Here is a 20,789-nt window from a genome sequence, read left to right as displayed (position 1 = left end):
AAAAAGAGTAATGAGTCTTGACTTTCGACTCTTGACACTTGAAGGTCATAAATTAAAAATTACAATAAGTGTAATTGCTCAACTGAAGGCTGGAGCCCAAAATTACACTGGTTGCGCTTTTTTGCGTGTATTTTCTCAAATACACTCCAATTGCGCTCACACCCTGAAGAGCTACATGTTTGACTCAAGATTCGTATGGCCAATTTCTGCAAATTTGGTGCCCTTGCACCATAGCTTCGCCACCAAATATCTACAACAAAATAATGAAATAAAAAATTCAAAAACTTAAAACATAATTAAACTTTCAAATAAAAGTTACATAATTGAATTTAAAAAAAATAGAATTATAAGTAAGGAAATTCTAAATTGAAAATTCTAATTTCTAATGAGTGATGACTTGTCACTTACGTGGCATGAAGAGGGTCCTTTCCCTAATAGCATCATCAAAGCCAAATAGGCCAACACAATCCCGATAACACTGTATCTCACAATTTATTTTACTACGAAGTTCAGGATCAGGTACCATCCTCTGAATACAGGAATGGAATGAAATTGTCTCATTGTTCTTCAAGCTTAGATCAATGAAATCTTTGTTGTTGGTGGTGATAATAGCTATGGAACGCTCAAACACTCCTTGGCAACAAGCACATAGCTCTCCCCTTCCTTCTCCAACAATCAGAAATGAAAATGATTCATAAAAAACTAAAATCCGAATTTTATAACTCGCGTGGATATTTTCTACTGTTTCCCGGCGATAAATTGCATCGTCGCGTGATATTTTGCTCGGCGATATTTCGGCTTGCCGAAAATATCGCGATATTTACGAATATCACCGATATTATCAACACTGCTTTTGAGAACCAGAAGAGATTTTTTAGCCCCCATCCTTCCTGGGCCTTAGGAGAAGCGATCAATTTCCATGAAGCTAAGACAAAGGGTCTTTTATCCTCCTTTCCAGCCCATAGGAAATGAAGGGAAAGCTGTTGTATGTTATCAAGAATCTTTTTTGGGATCCAAGCCAATGAAGATTAGTAAACTGGAATGGCCCCAACAATGTATTTCACAAGTACCAATCTGCCTGCCAAGGAAAGCCGCTTGTTGCATGAAACATATATATGTTTCTCAATTCTTACCAGAAGAAAATCCCAATCTATGAAATCTACAAGAGATGTGCGTATGTTTTGTACTCAATGGCATTGGCAAGATTCATTGAGATGACATTTTGTCAAACCTACAAAAGATGTGCATATGTTTATTTGCCACACCTCCTTAGCTATATATAGGTCTCACATGATAAAGGAATTCCTCAAGCTTTTATATACCATACACGCCAGCTACTTTTATTGGAGAGGATGCCTGAGGTGCAGCGGATGTTGTAATCTATGGTTACATGTAGTGATTGGTCTAGTTTGGGAGAGTCTAGTGATGGGAAGAGTCTGAAGTAAGGGTGGGACTGATGATTGTTGGGTAGATTGCAAGTGCTTAATTGCATTCACAATCCCAGTTATAGAGGTCATCCGATATACAAAGCCGATTCTCCTTTTATTAGAGAGATTTATGAGACATTTGACAATGTGTTGTTGTTAAAATTGGCAACTAGGGCCAAACTCCATACGGGTCACCTTATTTATGGCCGCTGATATTTTTCTTGGATTCCTCTCTTCGAGAGGTGTAGGATTGATCTAAATATCATCTGATTCTGACATGTATATATGGAGATATGAATTTATTTATATTCTTGACAATTTGACAAGGTCGGTCAGCAAGCAAAACAATCATTTTCACTCCCAACTTAACCTCAACGTTGCATATAAAAGGAGGAGACCTCGTGGCATTATTTCACCATCTCATCTATTCATCCTTCTCTCTCCTCTATTGTTTGGGTACGCATCGCTGGAGCAGAACCTCTCACACGTGCAAAGAAGGAAGTCTGATTTTCTGTTTAGGGCAGCATTGACCGAGTTTGACCAAAGCTGCAGGAAGGTTTTGGACAACCTTCTTCACCTCTCTTTGACCCTGTGTTGACCAGCGTTGACTGTGCTAGGGCTGGCTGCAGGCTTGACTGCTGTTGACTAAAGTTTGACAGGGATTTTTGGACTGTTTTGGGCTGCTTCTCCTTGCTGTTGGAGGCCGAGTTATCTGGGCTATTGACCGAGCTGATTGAAGGTCAAATCTGACCTGTTTGACCAGCTTTGACTTTGCTGGTTAGGGATCGCTGCTGCTGTCGTAAAATATTAGTTTTGTATATTTGTACTATCTCTCTCTCTCTTTGCTTAACTATTGAATATTATAAGAAGAATTGATCAAGGGTTTTCCCACATTGGGGTTTGTACTTGGCTGGTGCCACATCTTGTAAATTGGCAACTAGGGCCAAACTCCATACGGGTCACCTTATTTATGGCCGCTGATATTTTTCTTGGATTCCTCTCTTCGAGAGGTGTAGGATTGATCTAAATATCATCTGATTCTGACATGTATATATGGAGATATGAATTTATTTATATTCTTGACAATTTGACAAGGTCGGTCAGCAAGCAAAATAGTCATTTTCACTCCCAACTTAACCTCAACGTTGCATATAAAAGGAGGAGACCTCGTGGCATTATTTCACCCTCTCATCTATTCATCCTTCTCTCTCCTCTATTGTTTGGGTACGCATCGCTGGAGCAGAACCTCTCACACGTGCAAAGAAGGAAGTCTGATTTTCTGTTTAGGGCAGCATTGACCGAGTTTGACCAAAGCTGCAGGAAGGTTTTGGACAGCGTTTTTACCAAGGTTGACTCTTCTTGAGTGCGGATTGGGTTAGGCTGCCTCTCCTTGGCAGGCCGCAGTTTTGGACAGCCTTCTTCACCTCTCTTTGACCCTGTGTTGACCAGCGTTGACTGTGCTAGGGCTGGCTGCAGGCTTGACTGCTGTTGACTAAAGTTTGACAGGGATTTTTGGACTGTTTTGGGCTGCTTCTCCTTGCTGTTGGAGGCCGAGTTATCTGGGCTATTGACCGAGCTGATTGAAGGTCAAATCTGACCTGTTTGACCAGCTTTGACTTTGCTGGTTAGGGATCGCTGCTGCTGTCGTAAAATATCAGTTTTGTATATTTGTACTATCTCTCTCTCTCTTTGCTTAACTATTGAATATTATAAGAAGAATTGATCAAGGGTTTCCCCACATTGGGGTTTGTACTTGGCTGGTGCCACATCTTGTGTCCTCTTGCCTTGGCTTGTCTTCCACTGTTTATGTCTATGTTCTATCTGCGTTATACTATCATGTTGATGTGATTGCTAATCTGGAAATTGATATTGGGCTAATAAGAAATTTGAAGTAAATTGCTCTTAAGCATAAAACATCCCAAAATTAACATGGTATCAGAGCTAAGGTGAAAACAAAGCCCAAGCAAGAGTGAAAAGCAATCACCGAAGACAGTTGGAAAGGACAAAAGGCTCAATGGGTTCCTCATTCCACTTACCGGTTGAAGACAAGCTCCGTGAAAAGTCATGACAGGGAACTTACTATCACTACCCTTAGAGGGCTCCCACCCGAGTGGTATATATTTAGAACCACTATTCTCAATAATGATCGAATTCTGGGATTTGAAGAATTGATGTCAAGATGCATTCAAGAAGAGACAAGAATGGTGGAGCAAGAAATGCCTTCAAATAGAGGCAACCCCACTGCTTTCTCTGCTCATGCCAAAAGGAGAAATAATACTAGGTCTAAAGGACATTTCAATGGTAAGCCCGAATCTAAGGGTGGAAGGAATGGCAGATGCTTTGTGTGCAATAAGTTTGGCCACTATGCGAGGGAGCGTCCAAATAGAAAGGACACATCACATGATGATGATCACAATCACTCTAGGGGCAACTTCAACAATAACAATCAAAGGAATGGCAGGTTCAATAGCAAAGGAAAAAAGAATGCGGGAAATCATGGAAATGGTCAACCCTCCAAGAAAGCAAGGAATTCTAGGTATGAAGAACCAAATGTTGTTAACAATAAGCAAAATGAGTATTATCTTATATTGGCCCTCTCCACTACCTCTCCTCCGGACACTTTGGGTAATTGACTTATTGATACCGGATACAAGGAAGCTTTCTCTAATTTGATAGAGAAGGAGACAAACTTGAAGATTATTCTTGGAGACAATGCCACCTATTCCGTAAAGGGTGTAGGGAATGTTACCCTTCAATTGAATCAGGGTAACACGATTCATTTACAAGAAGTTCTATATGTACCTGATCTCAAGAAAAACCTGGTGTCCATTTCGGCAATGGAAGACAAAGGTTATAAGGTGGCATTCATCGATGGAAAGGTACATGTTTGGAAAAAGAATTTTAAAGATGCTTTTACCCTTGGATTTCGGGTTGACACTTTCTATCAACTTGGAGGTAGTCCATTGGGAGCCATGTCTTGCGACACATCTCTACAATCTGAACTATGGCACCAGAGGTTTGCCCACCTTCATTATAAGGCCCTACCTGATGTGAGACAGATGGTGACAAGGATGCCCGAGTTCAAAGTAGAGCATGAAGGTATATGTCGGGATGTGCCGAAGGAAAACTTAAAAGGGGACCATTCCCCTCAAGTAATAGCAAGACCTCAGATATATTGCAATTGGTCCACTCCGACATATCTGGTATGCCCATAAACTCTTTGGGAGGACATCTATATTATCTCACTTTTATAGATGATTATTCTCACCTTGGATCTACTTCTTGAAAAAGAAGGATGAAGTGTTCACCTGGTTCTGTCACTTCAAAGTTATGATCGAAAATCAATCCGAGAAGAGAATCAAGATATTGAGGACTGATAATGGGACCGAGTATGAATCCAATGAATTCCATGACTTTTGCAGAGAAGCTGGCATTAAGAGGGAGACCACTATACCATACACACTCCTGAGCAGCATGGTGTGGCTGAAAGGAAGAACCATACTATTAGGGAAGCTATTCGTGCCATGCTTCATGATCCAAGGCTTTAGAAGTTTCTATGGGCCGAAGCTGCGAATAGGGCCGTGTATGTTTAAAACTGATGCCCTCATCAAGCATTGGACTCCAAGGCTCCTGAAGAAATGTTCATTGGTAAGAAACCCAATGTTTCTCATTTTAGAATTTTTGGAAGTCCCGTATACTTTCATGTGTTGAAAGAGAAAAGAATCAAATTGGGTGCATCTGGAAAGAAAGGAATCTTTGTGGGCTATAGCAAAAATTCTAAGGGTTATAGAATTTATGTGGCTGGTCAAAGGGAGGTTGAGATAAGTAATGATGTCACCTTTGACGAAGATATGGCTCTTAGGAAGTTTGACAACCTTCCTATACCAAGGAAAGATAAAGGCGCTGACACCGGAAAACCGGATGAAAAAGAAGATGAAACGATGCCGGATATTGATGAACCTAAGGATCCTATTGATCCTCCTCCTCAAGAGCCCTCCTCCTCCAAGGAGAGGTCCTCTTGGCTTAGGGAGACTCTTGAAGATGCCGAGAGACATTGCACCAAGGGGGCCTTTCCGTGAAAGCAAGAAGCCGACCAGGTATCAGGGATAGCTGACCATTATGAACACTATCATTCAAAACGAGCCTACATCATTCGAAGAAGCCGTGAAGCATCAAGTATGGAAGGATGCTATGAATGAAGAATACGAGTCCATTTTGAAGAATGATGTCTGGGATGTGGTCCCTAGACCCCAGAACAAATTGATTGTCACCTCTAAATCGCTTTACCAAATCAAGCATGGAGCTGATGGGAGCGTAGAAAAGTACAAGGCTTGCTTTGTTGCTCGAGGCTTCTCTCAAAAGGAAGGTGTAGATTATGATGAGATATTTGCACCTGTTGCCCAATACACCACCATCCGCTCGATCATAGCCCTTGCTGCTTCGCAAGGATGGAGCCTACATCAGATGGATGTCAAGACCGCTTTCTTGCATGGTTCGATTAAAGAGGAAGCCTGTGTGGAACAACTCGAGGGGTTTGAGATTCATGATCGAGAATCTCATGCATGCATGTTGAAGAAAGCTCTCTATGGGTTGAAGCAAGCACGCCGAGCTTGGTATGAGAGGATCGATAGCTATTTGATGAAGCTGGGATTCACTAAGAGTGAAGCCAATCTGAACCTTTACTTTAAGGTTGAAGATGATAGACTTCTCATGCTGGTGCTTTATGTGGATAACCTCTTTTTGACTAGTGCAGACCCTCTCATTCACAAATGTAAGAGGGAGTTGGCTTCCGAATTTGAGATGGACTTAGTACTAATGCACTACTTCCTAGGGTTGGAGGTTTGGCAAAAGGCAAGAGAAATTTTCCTATCTCAAGGAAAATATATTGTGAAGATATTGGGAAGATTTGGGATGGTAGACTGGAAGCCCGTGACTACCCCGATGGAGCTTAACTTTAAGAAGTTATGCGGTAGTGTTGCCGGACCTGAATTGGGAAATGCTTCTGAGTATCGTCAACTCATAGGAGCACTGATGTTCTTGGTGAACTCCCGTTCGGATATATGTTTTGCAGTTAACATGTTGAGCCAATATATGGTTGAGCCTCATCACTCACATTGGATTGGTGCCAAGAATCTTTTGAGATATCTTCAGGGCACAATCACTCATGGACTGAGATACACTGCCGGAGATGTGAGGCTGCATGGTTATTCTGATGCTGATTGGGTAGGTAGTGTGGTGGATCGCAAGAGCACTTCTGGGTGTTGTTTCTCTTTGGGTTCTGCTTCGATATCCTGGATGAGCAGGAAGTAGAAGTCGGTTGCTTTGAGCACTGTTGAGGCCGAATACATAGCTGCGAGTATGGCCTCCTGTGAAGTTGTCTGGTTGAGGAAGCTCTTCAGTGAGCTGTTTGGACATGTGCTAGATACCACCGTGATCCTTTGCGACAACCAGAGTGGGATCTGATTATTAGAGAATCCCGTATTTCATGATCGCTCCAAGCACATCGATATCAGGTACCACTTTATCTAGGATATGGTACAATGAGGAGCAATAAGGCTCCATCACATTGGGACTGATGAGCAGGTCGTCGGCATTCTGACGAAGCCCTTGGGAAAGGACAAATTCTCGACTTTCCGAATAAAACTAGGAGTCGTGGAGAGACCCTCTTATGAGGGTCCTGTATGATATGGACATTGAGTTTTGAGAGCTCCGGGGCGCTTGGGGTACTTCTTGGAGCGATGAGCAACCATAGGGTGAGTGGTTCAACCTTCCCCTAGTGGTTTGATGTGTACAAGGTGAGTGGTTCAGGCTTCCCTTGGTGGTTTGCTGTGTATAGGGTGAGTGGTTCAGCCTTCCCCTGTGATACCTCGTGGCGACATGTAGGTAGGATGAGTGGTTCATCCTTCTCCTGCTGAGACATCCTACCCATGCAGTTTGGGACTCATGGGAAGTACCTCTCATCTGGCCAATGAGTAGGGAAATGAGGATAGGGACCATAGTACTACCGATGGATGCATCGTGTACTACTGTACTCCCTATGCTAGGATGATATTGATCTGGGATCAATTGGAACTGATTTCGGGTCAGTAAGAGTGGTATGACACTCTTTATTGGAATTGACTTCGGGTCAGTAAGAGTGGTATGAGATATTCTCTTCTATCTGGGACTAACTTTGGGTCAGTAGAGAATGGTATGATACATTCTCGATCACTTCTTCTTCTTCATAGTTCAGCAGAGCAGAGCAATGCATTGATGGCTGAGATAATACGGACTGACAAATGGATTCGCAAATGGAGTTCTCCCTAGTTGAGAGGGAGTGTTAAAATTGGCAACTAGGGTCAAACTCCATATGGGTCACTTTATTTATGGCAGCTGATATTTTTCTTGGATTCCTCTCTCGCAGAAGTGTAGGATTGATCTAAAGATCATCTGATTCCGACATGTATATATGGAGATATGAATTTATTTATATTCTTGACAATTTGTCAAGGTTGGCCAGCAAGCAAAGCAATCATTTTCACCCCCAACTTAACCTCAACGTTGCATATAAAAGGAGGAGACCTTGTGGCATTATTTCACCATCTCATCCATTCATCCTTCTCTCTCCTCTCTTGTTTGGGTACGCATAGCTGGAGCAGAACCTCTCACATGTGCAAAGAAGGAAGTCTGATCTTCTGTTTAGGGCAGCGTTGACCGAGTTTGACCAAAGCTGCAGGAAGGTTTTGGACAATGTTTTGACCAGTGTTGACTCTTCTTGAGTGCGGATTGGGTTAGGCTGCCTCTCCTTGGCAGGCCACTGTTCTGGACAGCCTTCTTGACCTCTCTTTGACCCTGCATTGACCAGTGTTGACTGTGCTAGGGCTGGCCGCAGGCTTGACTGCTGTTGACCAAAGTTTGACAGGGATTTTCGGACTGTTTTGGGCTGATTCTCCTTGCTGTTGGAGGCCGAGTTGTCTGGGCTATTGACTGAGCTGATTGGAGGTCAAATCTGACCTGTTTGACTAGCTTTGACTTTGTTGGTTAGGGTTTGCTGTTGCTGTCATAAAATATCAGTTTTGTATATTTGTACTATCTCTCTCTCTGCTGATCTATTGAAGATTATAAAAAGAATTGATCAAGGGTTTCCCCACATTGGGGTTTGTCCTTGGCTCGTGCCACGTCTTGTGTCCTTTTGTCTTGGCTTGTCTTCTACTATTTATGACTATGTTCTATCTACATTATACTATCATGCTGATGTGATTGCTAATCTGGAAATTGATATTGGGCTAATAAGAAATTTGAAGTAAATTGCTCTTAAGCATAGAACATCCCAAAATTAACAGTTGTGTAGAGTCAGAGCAATAGCTTGTGGGAAGGAACACATTACAATTCTACCAAAAATGGATTTGACTCTTTGTTTAGCGAAGGTGGGATAATATAAAAGACACCATTACACATGTGACATAACATAGTTTGCACTAAATCCTAAATGGTATGTAGGCAGGCATAGGGGAGTCAAATATTGAAGATCAAGAGGTAAGGTGGGGGGGGGGGGGTGGGGGTGGTTTGGTGCTATCATTGTGAAGATGTTTGGTGTTGATGAAGGTAGGATACTTTGAAAAATAAACCTTTCTGTTGTCAAACTCAGTGGCCCATGCAAACTGTTAGTTTTTGGTACATTGAACTTGGCACATGTGGCAGAAAATGGTACAGGTACAGATATAACAGTTCAGTAAATGATGTGCTGGAATGGGTCTGTACTGCAACAGAAGGTAGATCGGGTACTGCAGATCTGTACAGACATGTAGCAGTCTCAACAGTTCCGTTCAGGATTGATTTCCATGCAGCACGAGGGTCTGTGGGTGTGGGTGCAACAATAGAGTAGACTAGAGTGTGCATCAATACATTTGTAGGAACAGGTTTGTACTACAACAGAAGGTATATCAGGTACTTCAGATCCATACATGCATGGAGCAGCCTCAACAGATCCGTTCAGCATTGATTTCCATGCAGCAGGATGGTCTGTAGATAAGGATGCAACAGTAGAGTAGACTAGAGTGCACATGAATACTTTTGTAGGTTTCCAGCATTGCAGGTGCATAAATGCATGCACCAGCAATAAATAGAAATGCATAATGTTATCCTCAGCAGTTGCATGCATTAGACAGTTTGCATGCCATTTCTCAGTTAAGTAAAAGAGGGTGCATGCAGTTGCATGATTTCTAATTTTAGCTTAAGTATAAGTTCAGTTAGGTGCATGCATGCAACGGTGAAGATCTCTAGGAAGATTCATGCTTGGATGCCTCATAATCTCCTGTTGAGGTGTTGTGCATGTTTCCAGATTCACTTTACCTACTCTTCTTCCTAGTTTATAAAAGCGAAAGCAGGGGTAGAGGTTTATTATTAAGTTTTCAGTCAGCAGTTGGCTGTTTTCTTGTAGCAGATTTTTCATTTTCAGAAGTAGTGAAAAACAGTAACAGGTTTTGACAGTCATATATTGATTTTCCATTATATATCTTCTACAGCATGTATTTATAGAACCTAGCATCAATTGCAGAATGCAGTTTTGAGTGGTTTTCAGTTGTTGGTAGGAATTCTTTTAGTGCAGGATCTGTTCAGATGTTTTAGAAAATTTAACATAAATGAGGTGAGGAAGGATTGACATAACACAAGGAAATGTTTGATGGATGATGCATGGGGATAAACCTTCAGAGTGCCATCTTGGTATTGCATGCTATTACAAATTAGTAGTTTATGGTTACTTAAGTAAACATGTCTGATCATAGCTTTGTCCACACTATTGAGAGGAATAGAGCTATTATTGTAAGGAAGGGTTCAAAGCTATCATTGTGAAGATTTTCACTGTTGTTTAGGGTAGGATGCCTTAAAAAATAGTTTCTTTCTTTTGTATGCCTTTCTTTTGTATACATATATAAGCCAGGGATTTCTTGAACTTGAAGGTGTTGATTTTTGAGTAGCTTGGGAGGCACTCCAAGCCCTAGGGTTCGGAGTTTGGAGGGTGGAGCACCACAAGAGTCACTTGTGGGCTTGGAACCCAAGGTTGGGGTTTTGCACCCATCGTGATTTGGGCTAAAACCATGGACACATTTCGACATGTGATGGATGAGGATGATAGAAATCGTCTATGTCACATGGTTCGAGTTCGACAACGATTAAGTTCGATTCGAATTCGAATTTTCCGATCAGGTTCGAATGAGGTTCGGCATTAGGTTCGACTATACATATTTTTCAATATATATATATATATATCTATATATGACCTCAGTCTAATGGAGCAGGAATAACCTTGTATAATGGACGTTGCAAAGATTGAAGGATTAGACATTCTCGGCATATCTGTTTTAGCATACAAATCTACCTAAACATATCACAGATTCACAATTGCACAGCTAGTGATCTCGACATACCTGTGAGGATCTCAGCTGAATGGAGTAGCAAAGATCTAGGACAAAGGCACAGTGTCAATGGATCTCGCATAGCAGTCTTGGCATCAAGGCCTCGGTGATACTCCTGTAGAAGTCTAGACTCTAGACAAAGAACAGCAGTGATAGAACCTCTCTCTCGGCCTAATAAGATTGATGTTAGACGTTGTCTCAATCACACACACATATATATATATATATACTACAATTGTGGCACAATAACAAAGCCGCAGAAATGATCATTCTCGGAGGATACAATCCCTGCATAACAAAGAGCCACAATAACCATTACAGTCTCGGAATAAATGAGACAGTAAGGACCTCAGTATAGTGAGGAATAGTATCTCATCTCGGTGGATCTATTTCTTAACAGTCAATGTATATATATATAATATATGTAATGGAAAGATCTTCGGATCCCTCACTATCTTTACATGATCTCACTGTCTTGGTGTAAGAAAGATCACAATGATCCTGCAGTCATGGAATACACTCTCGCATGATCACAGTCAACATGATGGTCTAGAGTACAGTGATGAAGGTAGGATAAAACAGCTATCATGGCTGTCATAATGAAGTTCTCAGTGCATCATTAAAAAAATCGAACCTTAAAAAATTCGTTAAAATTCGCCTTCAGGTTCGTTGAGGTTCGTTTAGGTTTGAGTTCGTTCAGGTTCGACTTGAGGTTCAAATTTCAGGTTCGGCGAACCTGAACGAATTTCAATTTTTTTTTCAGGTTCGCTGAATTTCGAACCTGAACCTTCAGGTTCGCCGAACCTTGTGACATAGGTAATCGTTGAGACGGATCCGACACAACAAAAATCATCTGATTTCGAGTTGTAGAAATGGAGTTATGAAATTTTGAAGTTTAGAAGTGGGTTTGCACAAGAAGAATTAGGGCTGGCTTGATGATAATAAGCCATGTGACAGCTTGTCAAGCCCTATGTTGACGTTTGAAGAAGCCCTTGTGTTTGATCTAAATACAAGGTGATGTTAGTGTCAATTCTCACATCCACAAGTGCATAAAACTCATTGAGATACACTTCTGAAGCAACCGCAGTTAATTGAGGACAAGACGTGAGGAATGATATGACTGTTTTGGGTTAGTTTCATCCTCTACACAGGTCTGAGTTGAGGAGCAAGGAAGCCACAGCTCATGGAAGAATTCTGGGCTGTTTTAGGCTCACTTAAGGGCTCATTTACCTCTTCTTTAAGAGCAGCAGGGTACTCAAGTCTTCAGGCTGCCGCAGGTCAGTTTGGGCAGCTGTAAGAGGATGCTGAGACTCTGTTTTAGGGAGCAGTTCAGTGCAGGAAGAAGAAAAGGTAAGGCCGCAGCAATTTCAAGGAAGTTTGGGCATGTTTGAGTGGACTGAAGATGACTGTCATCTTGCCCTAACCAGACCTTAAATTGCAGCAGAGATGTATCAGTCAAGAGGAAGATGTGTGTTGTATCTATGTTGAGTTTGTGCTAGGTGAAAGGCTGTCCTAGTGTGGACAGAATTATAGCAGCCTGTGGAAGCCATTTGTTGGGGTTGTCTTGGGTGTTAAGAAACCCCAACTAGGAGCAGATTTCACAGGGGTTGAGTATTAGTTGGATTGGGCATCATTGGTTTGTTGGAGAGCAACGTGTTGATGGCCCAAAGTAGCCCTCGACAAGCCATCATAAATTGACGTTGATAGCTGAAGGTTGGGTGAATATTGGATCCTAATGTGCAGCACTTTGATGGACAAAAGTGACTGCTAGATTGGCATATTGGAGCTCAGGTATTGGCCAGCCTAGAAGAGCAGATTGGATCAGCGCGTGTTCATTGAGGCAGAAGTGACTTGCAGCAGTGATAGGAGGCAGCCATCCTGGAGACTCTATGTGTTGTCCTTTGATGCACTAAGGGGCAGCTAGAGAGCAGAATGGGAGTGAAGGACCGAGAGGACAAAATACGACATAGAGTCTGCAACATTATTGTCATTGTATCTTGTATTCCATAGGCTGTTGTATTATTCAGATTGGGTTGTACATTATTGTACAATATTTTGTTAAAAATTGTCTATAAATGTGCATGTGTGATTTACTGCGTGCATTTGTGATTTACTGCTTTATATTTTCAGCTGTGCAAAGTATAGTTTGGTTGTGATTCTTGGTTTGGTAGCGTCGGAGATTCTAAGATTTTAACCTAGACCCAAGATCGTGGAAATTCAACATGGTATCAGAGGGTGTCTGAGCTACTTTGGAAGACAGTGAGTCAGAGTTGTGCACAACGAAGTACAACTTAAGAGGGAGTTAGTCACATTGTAGGTGACAATTTCGAATTCACAGGTTGGTCTCCGATATGAGGACAGGGTGGAGGGGTTGTCCAACTATAGTCCATGGAAGGTAAGGATCAAGTTGGTCTTGCAGGTCAACAGGATCTGGGAGTTCATTGGGAAAGCCATCAAGAAGCCAATTGACCCAAAGGAGCTAGAAGTGTACGACGATTTGGATATGAGGGCGAGATTGATCATCCTTGATGGTGTGAAGGATCCCCTAATACCTCATTTGTCCAGGAAGAACACTGCACATGAGATGTGGATGGCTCTTCAAAATTTGTTCTAGAATAAGAATGAGAACTGGGTACTAGTATTGGAGGATAAGTTGAAGTCCACCAAGATGATACAAGGTGAAGAAGTGACACGTATCTAACGAGATTATCTTAGGTTAAATATGAGCTTGCTGTTGTCGATGTGACTATTTCAGATTTTGATATGGTGAGGATTGCTTTGAAAGGGTTCACCGAGGAATGGAAGCCCTTCATCAAGGGGATCGTTGCCAGAGAGAAGTTGCTAGACTGGAATAGGCTGTGGGATGACTTCATTCAGGAGGAGTTGCGAGACGAGGATCTTCATCTGAAGAAGAGGGCTTTAGATGATGACATGGCACTTGCAGCACAAATGAAGGGTAAGTAGAAGGACTTGAGTAAAGTCAAGTGTTTCAACTGTGGCGAGATGGGTCATTTTTCGTCGAGATGTCCGATGAAGAAGAGAGATGACGAGAAGAAGAAAGGGAAGTAGGTCGCCGGTGTTGCCACTTCTGCTGAGATAGATGCTCTCACCAGGAGATTAGAGGAGGACTTTGCTATGATCTCTCATTTCTTGCAGGGTACTATTGATGAGGATGGATGGTACGTGGACAATGGTGCGTTGAAACATATGATAGGGTCACAGGGGGTTTTCAAGACTCTAGCTAAATGGGACTCGAAGTTGCACATGGTGTTGGGCGACATGAGTTAGAAGGAGATCCGAGGATCGAGAGTTGTGCCATTCAAGATGGAGACAGGACGGGTGATGTGGGTCCAGGATGTATTGTTTGTACCAGGACTCAGAGATAGCATGATATCTGTCTCAATGATCGAGAAGAAAGGGTTTGAGGCCTTGTTCGAGGATGGGAAGGCAAGACTCAAACCTAGAGGCTCTAGTTTCATAGGTATTAGACTTGGAGTTAGAGAGCGTGGTCTATACAGGCTGACGGGCAAGCCTATGGATCATGGGAAGAAGAAGCAGGTGGAGCAAGTGTGGGTTCCAGAGAAGCAGTTGCAGGTACATGCTTCAGAGGGGCAGGTACAGGTTCTCTAAAAGAAGGTCCAGGTTCCAGAGGCTTAGAGGGAGTCGAGTTCTAGTAGGAGTTTGCAAGTTTAGAGGGAGAATTTGCAACCCAAGAAGAGTGCGTGGTCAGTGGGGAACAAGGGTGCTCCTACAATTGCCAAGAAGGAATCATGGAGGGAATGGAAGACATTTCAGGTGAAAAAGAAGAAGCATGATGCTTCCAGTGACAATGACACTTCGGAGAGAGGCGTAGTTCATGCTACAGGGATTGTTGCAGTGGTGAGTGCTAAGAGTTGGATGAGTGTTGCGAGTAGAGATGATGATGAGTTACTTCCTAGTCTTGGAAGTACCTCCCTCCCTAAGAGGGAGTGTTGATTTTTGAGTCGCTTGGGAGGCACTCCAAGCCTTAGGGTTCGGGGTTTGGAGGGTGGAGCACCAAAAGAGTCACTTGTGGGCTTGGAACCCAAGGTTGGGGTTTTCACCCATCGCGATGGACACATTTCGACATGTGATGGATGAGGATGATAGTACTCATCGAGATGAATCCGACACAACGAATATCATCCGATTCTGAGTTGTAGAAATGGGGTTATGAATTTTTGAAGTTTAGAAGTGGGTTTGCACAAGACGAATTAGGGCTGGCTTGATGATAATAAGCCATGTGACAACTTGTCAAGCCTTATGTTGACGTTTGAGGAAGTCCTTGGGTATGATATAAATACAAGGTGATGTTAGTGTTGTTTCTCACATCCACAAGTGCATAAAACTCATTGAAATACACTTCTGAAGCGGCTGTAGTTAATTGAGGACAAGACGCGAGGAACAATACAACTGTTTTGGGTTAGCTTCATCCTCTACACAGGTCCGAGTTGAGGAGCAAGGAAGCCGCAACTCATAGAAGAATTCTGGGCTGTTTTAGGGCCACTTAAGGGCTGATTTACCTCTTCTTTAAGGAGCTGCAGGCTACTGAAGTCTTCAGGCAGCCGCAGGTCAGTTTGGGCAGCTGTAAGAGGAGGCCAAGACTCTGTTTTAGGGAGCAGTTTAGCTCAACAAGAAGAAAAGGTAAGCCCACTATAATTTTAAGGAAGTATGGGCATGTTTGAGTGGGCTGAAGATGACTATCATCTTGCCCTAACCAGACCTAAAATTGCCGCAGAGATATATTAGTCAAGAGGAAGATGCATGTTGTATCTATGTTGATTTTGTGCTAGGTGGAAGGCTGCCTTAGTGTGGACAGAATTATAGCAGCTTGTGGAAGTCATTTGTTGGGGTTGTCTTGGGTGTTAAGAAACCCCAAATAGTAGCAGATTTCACAGTGGTTTTGTAGTAGTTGGATTAGGCATCATTGGTTTGTTGGAGGGCAACGTGTTGATGGCCTAAAGTAGCCCTTGACAAGTCATCATAAAGTGACGTTGATAGTTGAAGGTTGGGTGAAGATTGGAGCCTAATGTGCAGCACTTTGATGGAAAATAGTGACTGCTATATTGGTGGATTGGAGCTCAGGTATTGGCCAACCTAGAAGAGCAGATTGGATCAGCCCGTGTTCATTGAGGCAGAAGTGACTTGCAACAGTGATAGGAGGCAACCCTCCTAGAGACTCTATGCTTTGTTCTTTGATGGACTAAGGGGCAGCTAGAGAGTAGAACGCGAGCGAAGGACCGATAGGACAAGATACAACATAGAGTCTACAACATGATTATCATTGTATCTTGTATTCCATAACTGTTGTATTATTTAGATTGGTTTAATAAAACGAAGATTGGGTTGTACATTATTGTACAATATCTGTTAAAAATTGTCTATACTTGTGTGATTTACTGCTTTAAATATAGAGTGCTTGGTGCTCTTGATTAAATACTGATTTCATACCCTTGTACATGACAAAATCCAATGGAAACATTGCAATCCCCCCAACCTTGAAATCCTGAAAAACTGTTAAGTTTGCTGGATTTTGAGTGAGATCTAAAATTCTACTTTCTCCATATGACATCCAATGAGGTCGGAACCACTCTCAAACATTCTGAGTCATTTCATGGTAATGTTAAAAATTTAACTAAAAAGATGATTTTTTCTACGTTAATAATTTAACACTACCATTGATTACACAGTATTAGCAGGTTCCTAGGGTTGAATATTAAGCTTCCCCACTCATAAATCATTGTTTTGAAGCAAAATTAAGGGGGGATGCCTAGCCCTTTTTGAGGGGAGACGCCCACAAGCACCCCTTTTGGGGACACATGTCCCCTACATTGGGGAAAGGTTTCCCCTTGCGTCTCTCTGAAAGGGGGACATGGGGAAACATTTCCCTAGGCGTCCCCCCATCCCAGGTGCGTCTGAAGCATGAGGTGCATGCAGCCAACCCTGGGGGATGCGTCCCCATGGAACACTGAATTTGAACACAGAAAATTTCTTAAAATGATGAGAAAATACCCTTGCAATGGAAGATCTGTAAACCAAAAACTGTGATCAACTTCACCACTTCATCATTTAGTGCTGTCAACAAATTTGCTCCCAAGAAAAATGGAACTGAATTCATGTGTATGGGAAATGAAGGTTTAGGGTTTGGGACCTACCTTTATTTATTTTTTATTATATTTTTTGGCTTTTGCCCCTATAATGTTTTTTTGTCGATGCAAAGGATCCCTCAGAACCAAATTCAGGGTTTGGGTACCCAAATTGGCCAAACATCTCCTTTTGGGCAGAAGGTACCCTGAAGAAAACGGGTAGTGTGGGTACTCCAGGGTTATTTGGGGTGCGTACCCAATCCCATACAGGGCACAGAGTTCACAAACCAGCAGTCAGTTCGTGCATCCTGGGGTGGGTTTACAAACCCTGGCAATTGAGTAAAAGTATTTTTTGGGCTGGTAAATACGTATATTTCATTGATGCTGTAAAGTAATACATCATATAGTCATACATGGCCAAGCTATGAAACATGTGGATTGCCCAACCCTCCATAGGTGTTGAAAATGGTTTGTGTAAAGGGAGGAATGCCCCTCATTCTAATACTGAAACTTCCCTTCCATTTTACTAACTCTTGTTGGTTTTTGGGTCTCTCAGAATTGCTGTCTCCCTAGGTTGTGCACAGGCTGCTTAATACTAGCCTCTCATTGAATTGTGCAATTTCAAGACGTCTTTGTTTAGGCCTTGGGGCCAAATTGTTCAGGAATTGTTATTAGATTTGAAGGAAAATCAAATAGGGAAGGAATCGGGTTATAACAGAGAGTGTAGTTGTCTTGTATGATGGAGATGCATTCATTTGTGCATGCTTACTAAATGTGACAACAAAGAACCAAGATGCTGACAAATTAAATTCGTTTCTAGCAAAATAAATATTCTGTGATAGCATAATTTATAGCTTGGAGCATTAGATGTAAATTCAGTAGGTTATGAAACCTTTTGCAGGAGAGGATGTTGCCAAACAGCCTATAACTGATGCCCAGTGGAGGTGATGGGGATGTCAAATGCTGATAGACCAAGATCTCTAGAACTCACCAGCTTTAGGACAATGGCATGAATATTTTTTATACATATTGATAACTTAAATCTTATAGCAGTTGCATTATTACAGTAATACACAAATCATTTGTTCGTTCTCCTGTACTTTTTTGTATTATATCTGCCTTATGCTCAACATTTCCCATGGCCACACAGTTTTGGTTTGTGGTCCTACAGGGCCAGCTTGAAGCTTGCAGTCCTGCAGGGCCAACTTGCAACTTGTGGTCTTGGAGAGTCAGTTTATGGCCCTGTATTTTCGCATAGTTTCACCTCATTAGTATTGAAAGGTAATATTTACCGTACTTTATCAGTTTATAAGCTGTAATTCTCTGGTCATATTGACACAAAATGCACAAAAGGTTTGCACACTTTTATATTTACTTGGAAAAAAGTCTATACAACCGACATGTATCAAAATGATGGACGAAACTGGAGGTAAATAACTTGGCTTATCAGGGAAGTGGAAATAGGATTGGCAGAAATATATATCTTCAAGGGCAATATAGAGCTATGTACAGGTAATTAGAAGCAACGAAAGGAACCATTACAGGAGAAATAGTTGGATTCTAAGAACCTTTGAAGGTTGAGTTTAATAATTTTGGAGTTTAAGTTAAATTATTTTAGGATTGGATATGTAAGTGGAAATAGCGATCTAGGATCAAGATTTTGCCAAGGCTATCCAATTTTTTGGCAATTATTTGTCTGTAGTTGGAAAAATCATTGGCGTACCTTGGTTATTCATATTTTGAATGTAAGGTAAAACACCTAGCAGTCACTAAGTCAAGGTAAGGCTTCTTGTTACAGCACTTCCAGATGTTTATTCATGCCAGTGCGATCATGCTGTTTATTATCTTTTACTAGAGCATATTGGCACGTGGCCAGCAAAGCAAATACATTGGTTTTAGGATGTCTTTGCATGGAGTGCATATACTTGTTCATACCCTTGTGTTCCCATATAATCCTCCCACAAGTTTATAAATCGAGTTTGGTTAAGCTAACATAAGATCTGCTTATAACACCAACCTTAGCCTTAACTGGTTCACAAATTCACAATTAGAATAACATCTTGGAGTTTTAATAGTGTGTATACAAGTATAGGATGTTCTGTGAGGAAATTAAGCATTTCAAAATAGTGTTTTTATGGTGTATCAGTGCACTTTCATTGTGATTCTAGGATGCCTTTCCATGGAATGCATATTCTTGTTTATACCCTTCTGTTCCCGTATCATCCTCCCACAAGTCTGTAAGTCAGGTTTGGTCAAGCTAACACAAGATCTCGTTAGAACACCAAGCTTGGTTAGAACTGGTTCACAAATTCACAATTAGGATAGCACCTTGGAGCTTTAAATATTTTGGATTCAAGTAATAGGATATTTTGAGAGGAAATTAAGCATTTCAAAATGGTGATTTTACAGTGCATCAGTGTACTTTCATTGTTATAAACTAAACAGTGAATAAAGAAAGTGAGAAAAACATTGCATGTAAGATGCATCAATATTGTTCATGTAAACACTTTCTGACTTTTTAAAGGAAATATAGAAGATTGTTTCTTTTTGTGTCCAAGTATCCAACATCTTGGCCAATTATCCAACAGGTTTTATTTTTGTGTGAATTCACAGGTGGCTATTCCACTTGTACCCACAATAAGGGTTGTGATCACATTTACGAAATTTGAGGAACTGCAACCTGTAGAAGAATTCTCAACTCCTCTTTCAAGTCCAGGTCATTTTCAGGATGCAAAAGGGAAAGAGACACAGGCTTCTAATTCATCAGTTTCATGGATGTCTTGGGTGAGGGGGTCTCATAGTCGTACATCAAGTGAACCAACAAATTTGGAAGATCATTTGAGAGATGATTTAGATCCTTTTTACATACCAAGTAACTATACCTGGGTTGACATGAATGAAAAGAAGCGCAGAATGAAAGCCAGAAAGTCGAAAAACAGAAAAGGAAAATCACATTCTTCCCGGCTTGCAGATGGGTCGTTGACTGATATTGATGAGTAATCATTGTAAGAATTATAGCCAAAGAAGTTGTCTGAGATTGCTGGAATGGAGCATTTCTCCTCGAGTGCATTGATCCATTATTATTGTATGTTTTTACCTTTTTCAATTTTTGTAGTTTTTTCTGCTAAATATCTTGTGAAATGGTAAATTGATAAGTTGGTTTGGATAAGCAGATATTTGCAGAGAATCTGCACATTTTTCTGTGTTCAGGTTAACATAAATTCTTGCGCCATGTTCCTATTGTCGAGGCATATGGGATAAATAATAAAGAAGTCGATGTAAAGTTAGAAAAAGTTATGTGCTATCTACTCTTGTCGAGAGTGCTATGTTCATGCATCCATCCTTTTATCCAGCTTTTGCTGCCTCTTTAACAGATTCTGATGTATTCACTTGAAGTCCCCTTATGCTTGTGTCTATACAGGAAAAGTCATATTTTGGTTCACCATGAGTCAATGTGCTATTAATGCTTCTTGAAAATGTTTGATCTGTACAATAATTCTAATTTTCTGGTTACATGTTATTACGCTGGTCAGCGTTATACATATATGTTTTAAACAGGAAATGATGAAATATGTTATCGAAAATGGTTGCAGCAGAGACAACAGCACTAGCTATACATAACAATGTCTGCATGATTGAAATTGTCCACATTTGACCAAAATATTGTACAGAGTTTACTGATATCCTTTAGCAGAATTTTCCAGATGTATTGACCAAGTCACCAAAGTAAATCCTATTAAAAACACCTAACAAGCCGATTAAAAAAAACATATGCTAAAAGGAATGTATGATGTTGTGTGCTGGTTCCTTGTCTACAATGCCCATGGCTTCTATCATCTGTAGCATTGTGTTCTAATCCTTAT

General features: G+C 41.3%; 1 protein-coding gene across 1 annotated transcript in view; it reads left to right on the top strand.

Moving 5' to 3' along the window:
* The window catches only part of LOC149251764 (uncharacterized), a 40,448-nt gene extending 20,077 nt beyond the window's left edge, over positions 1–20,371 (top strand). The window contains exon 2 of the mRNA XM_089459560.1: positions 19,540–20,371. Within this exon, the coding sequence (XP_089315686.1) occupies positions 19,540–19,926 (387 nt within the window). The 3' untranslated portion in view covers positions 19,927–20,371. The remainder of the gene's footprint in view (positions 1–19,539) is intronic.
* Positions 20,372–20,789: the final 418 nt, after the last annotated feature.

Source organism: Pinus tabuliformis, chromosome 7 (assembly GCF_031772625.1).
Source record: "Pinus tabuliformis cultivar Carrire ecotype Pingquan chromosome 7, CPIR1, whole genome shotgun sequence".
NCBI classification, from domain to species: domain Eukaryota; kingdom Viridiplantae; phylum Streptophyta; class Pinopsida; order Pinales; family Pinaceae; genus Pinus; species Pinus tabuliformis.
Note: the sequence above shows the minus strand (reverse complement) of the source record. Positions and strands in the feature narration are given on the sequence as shown.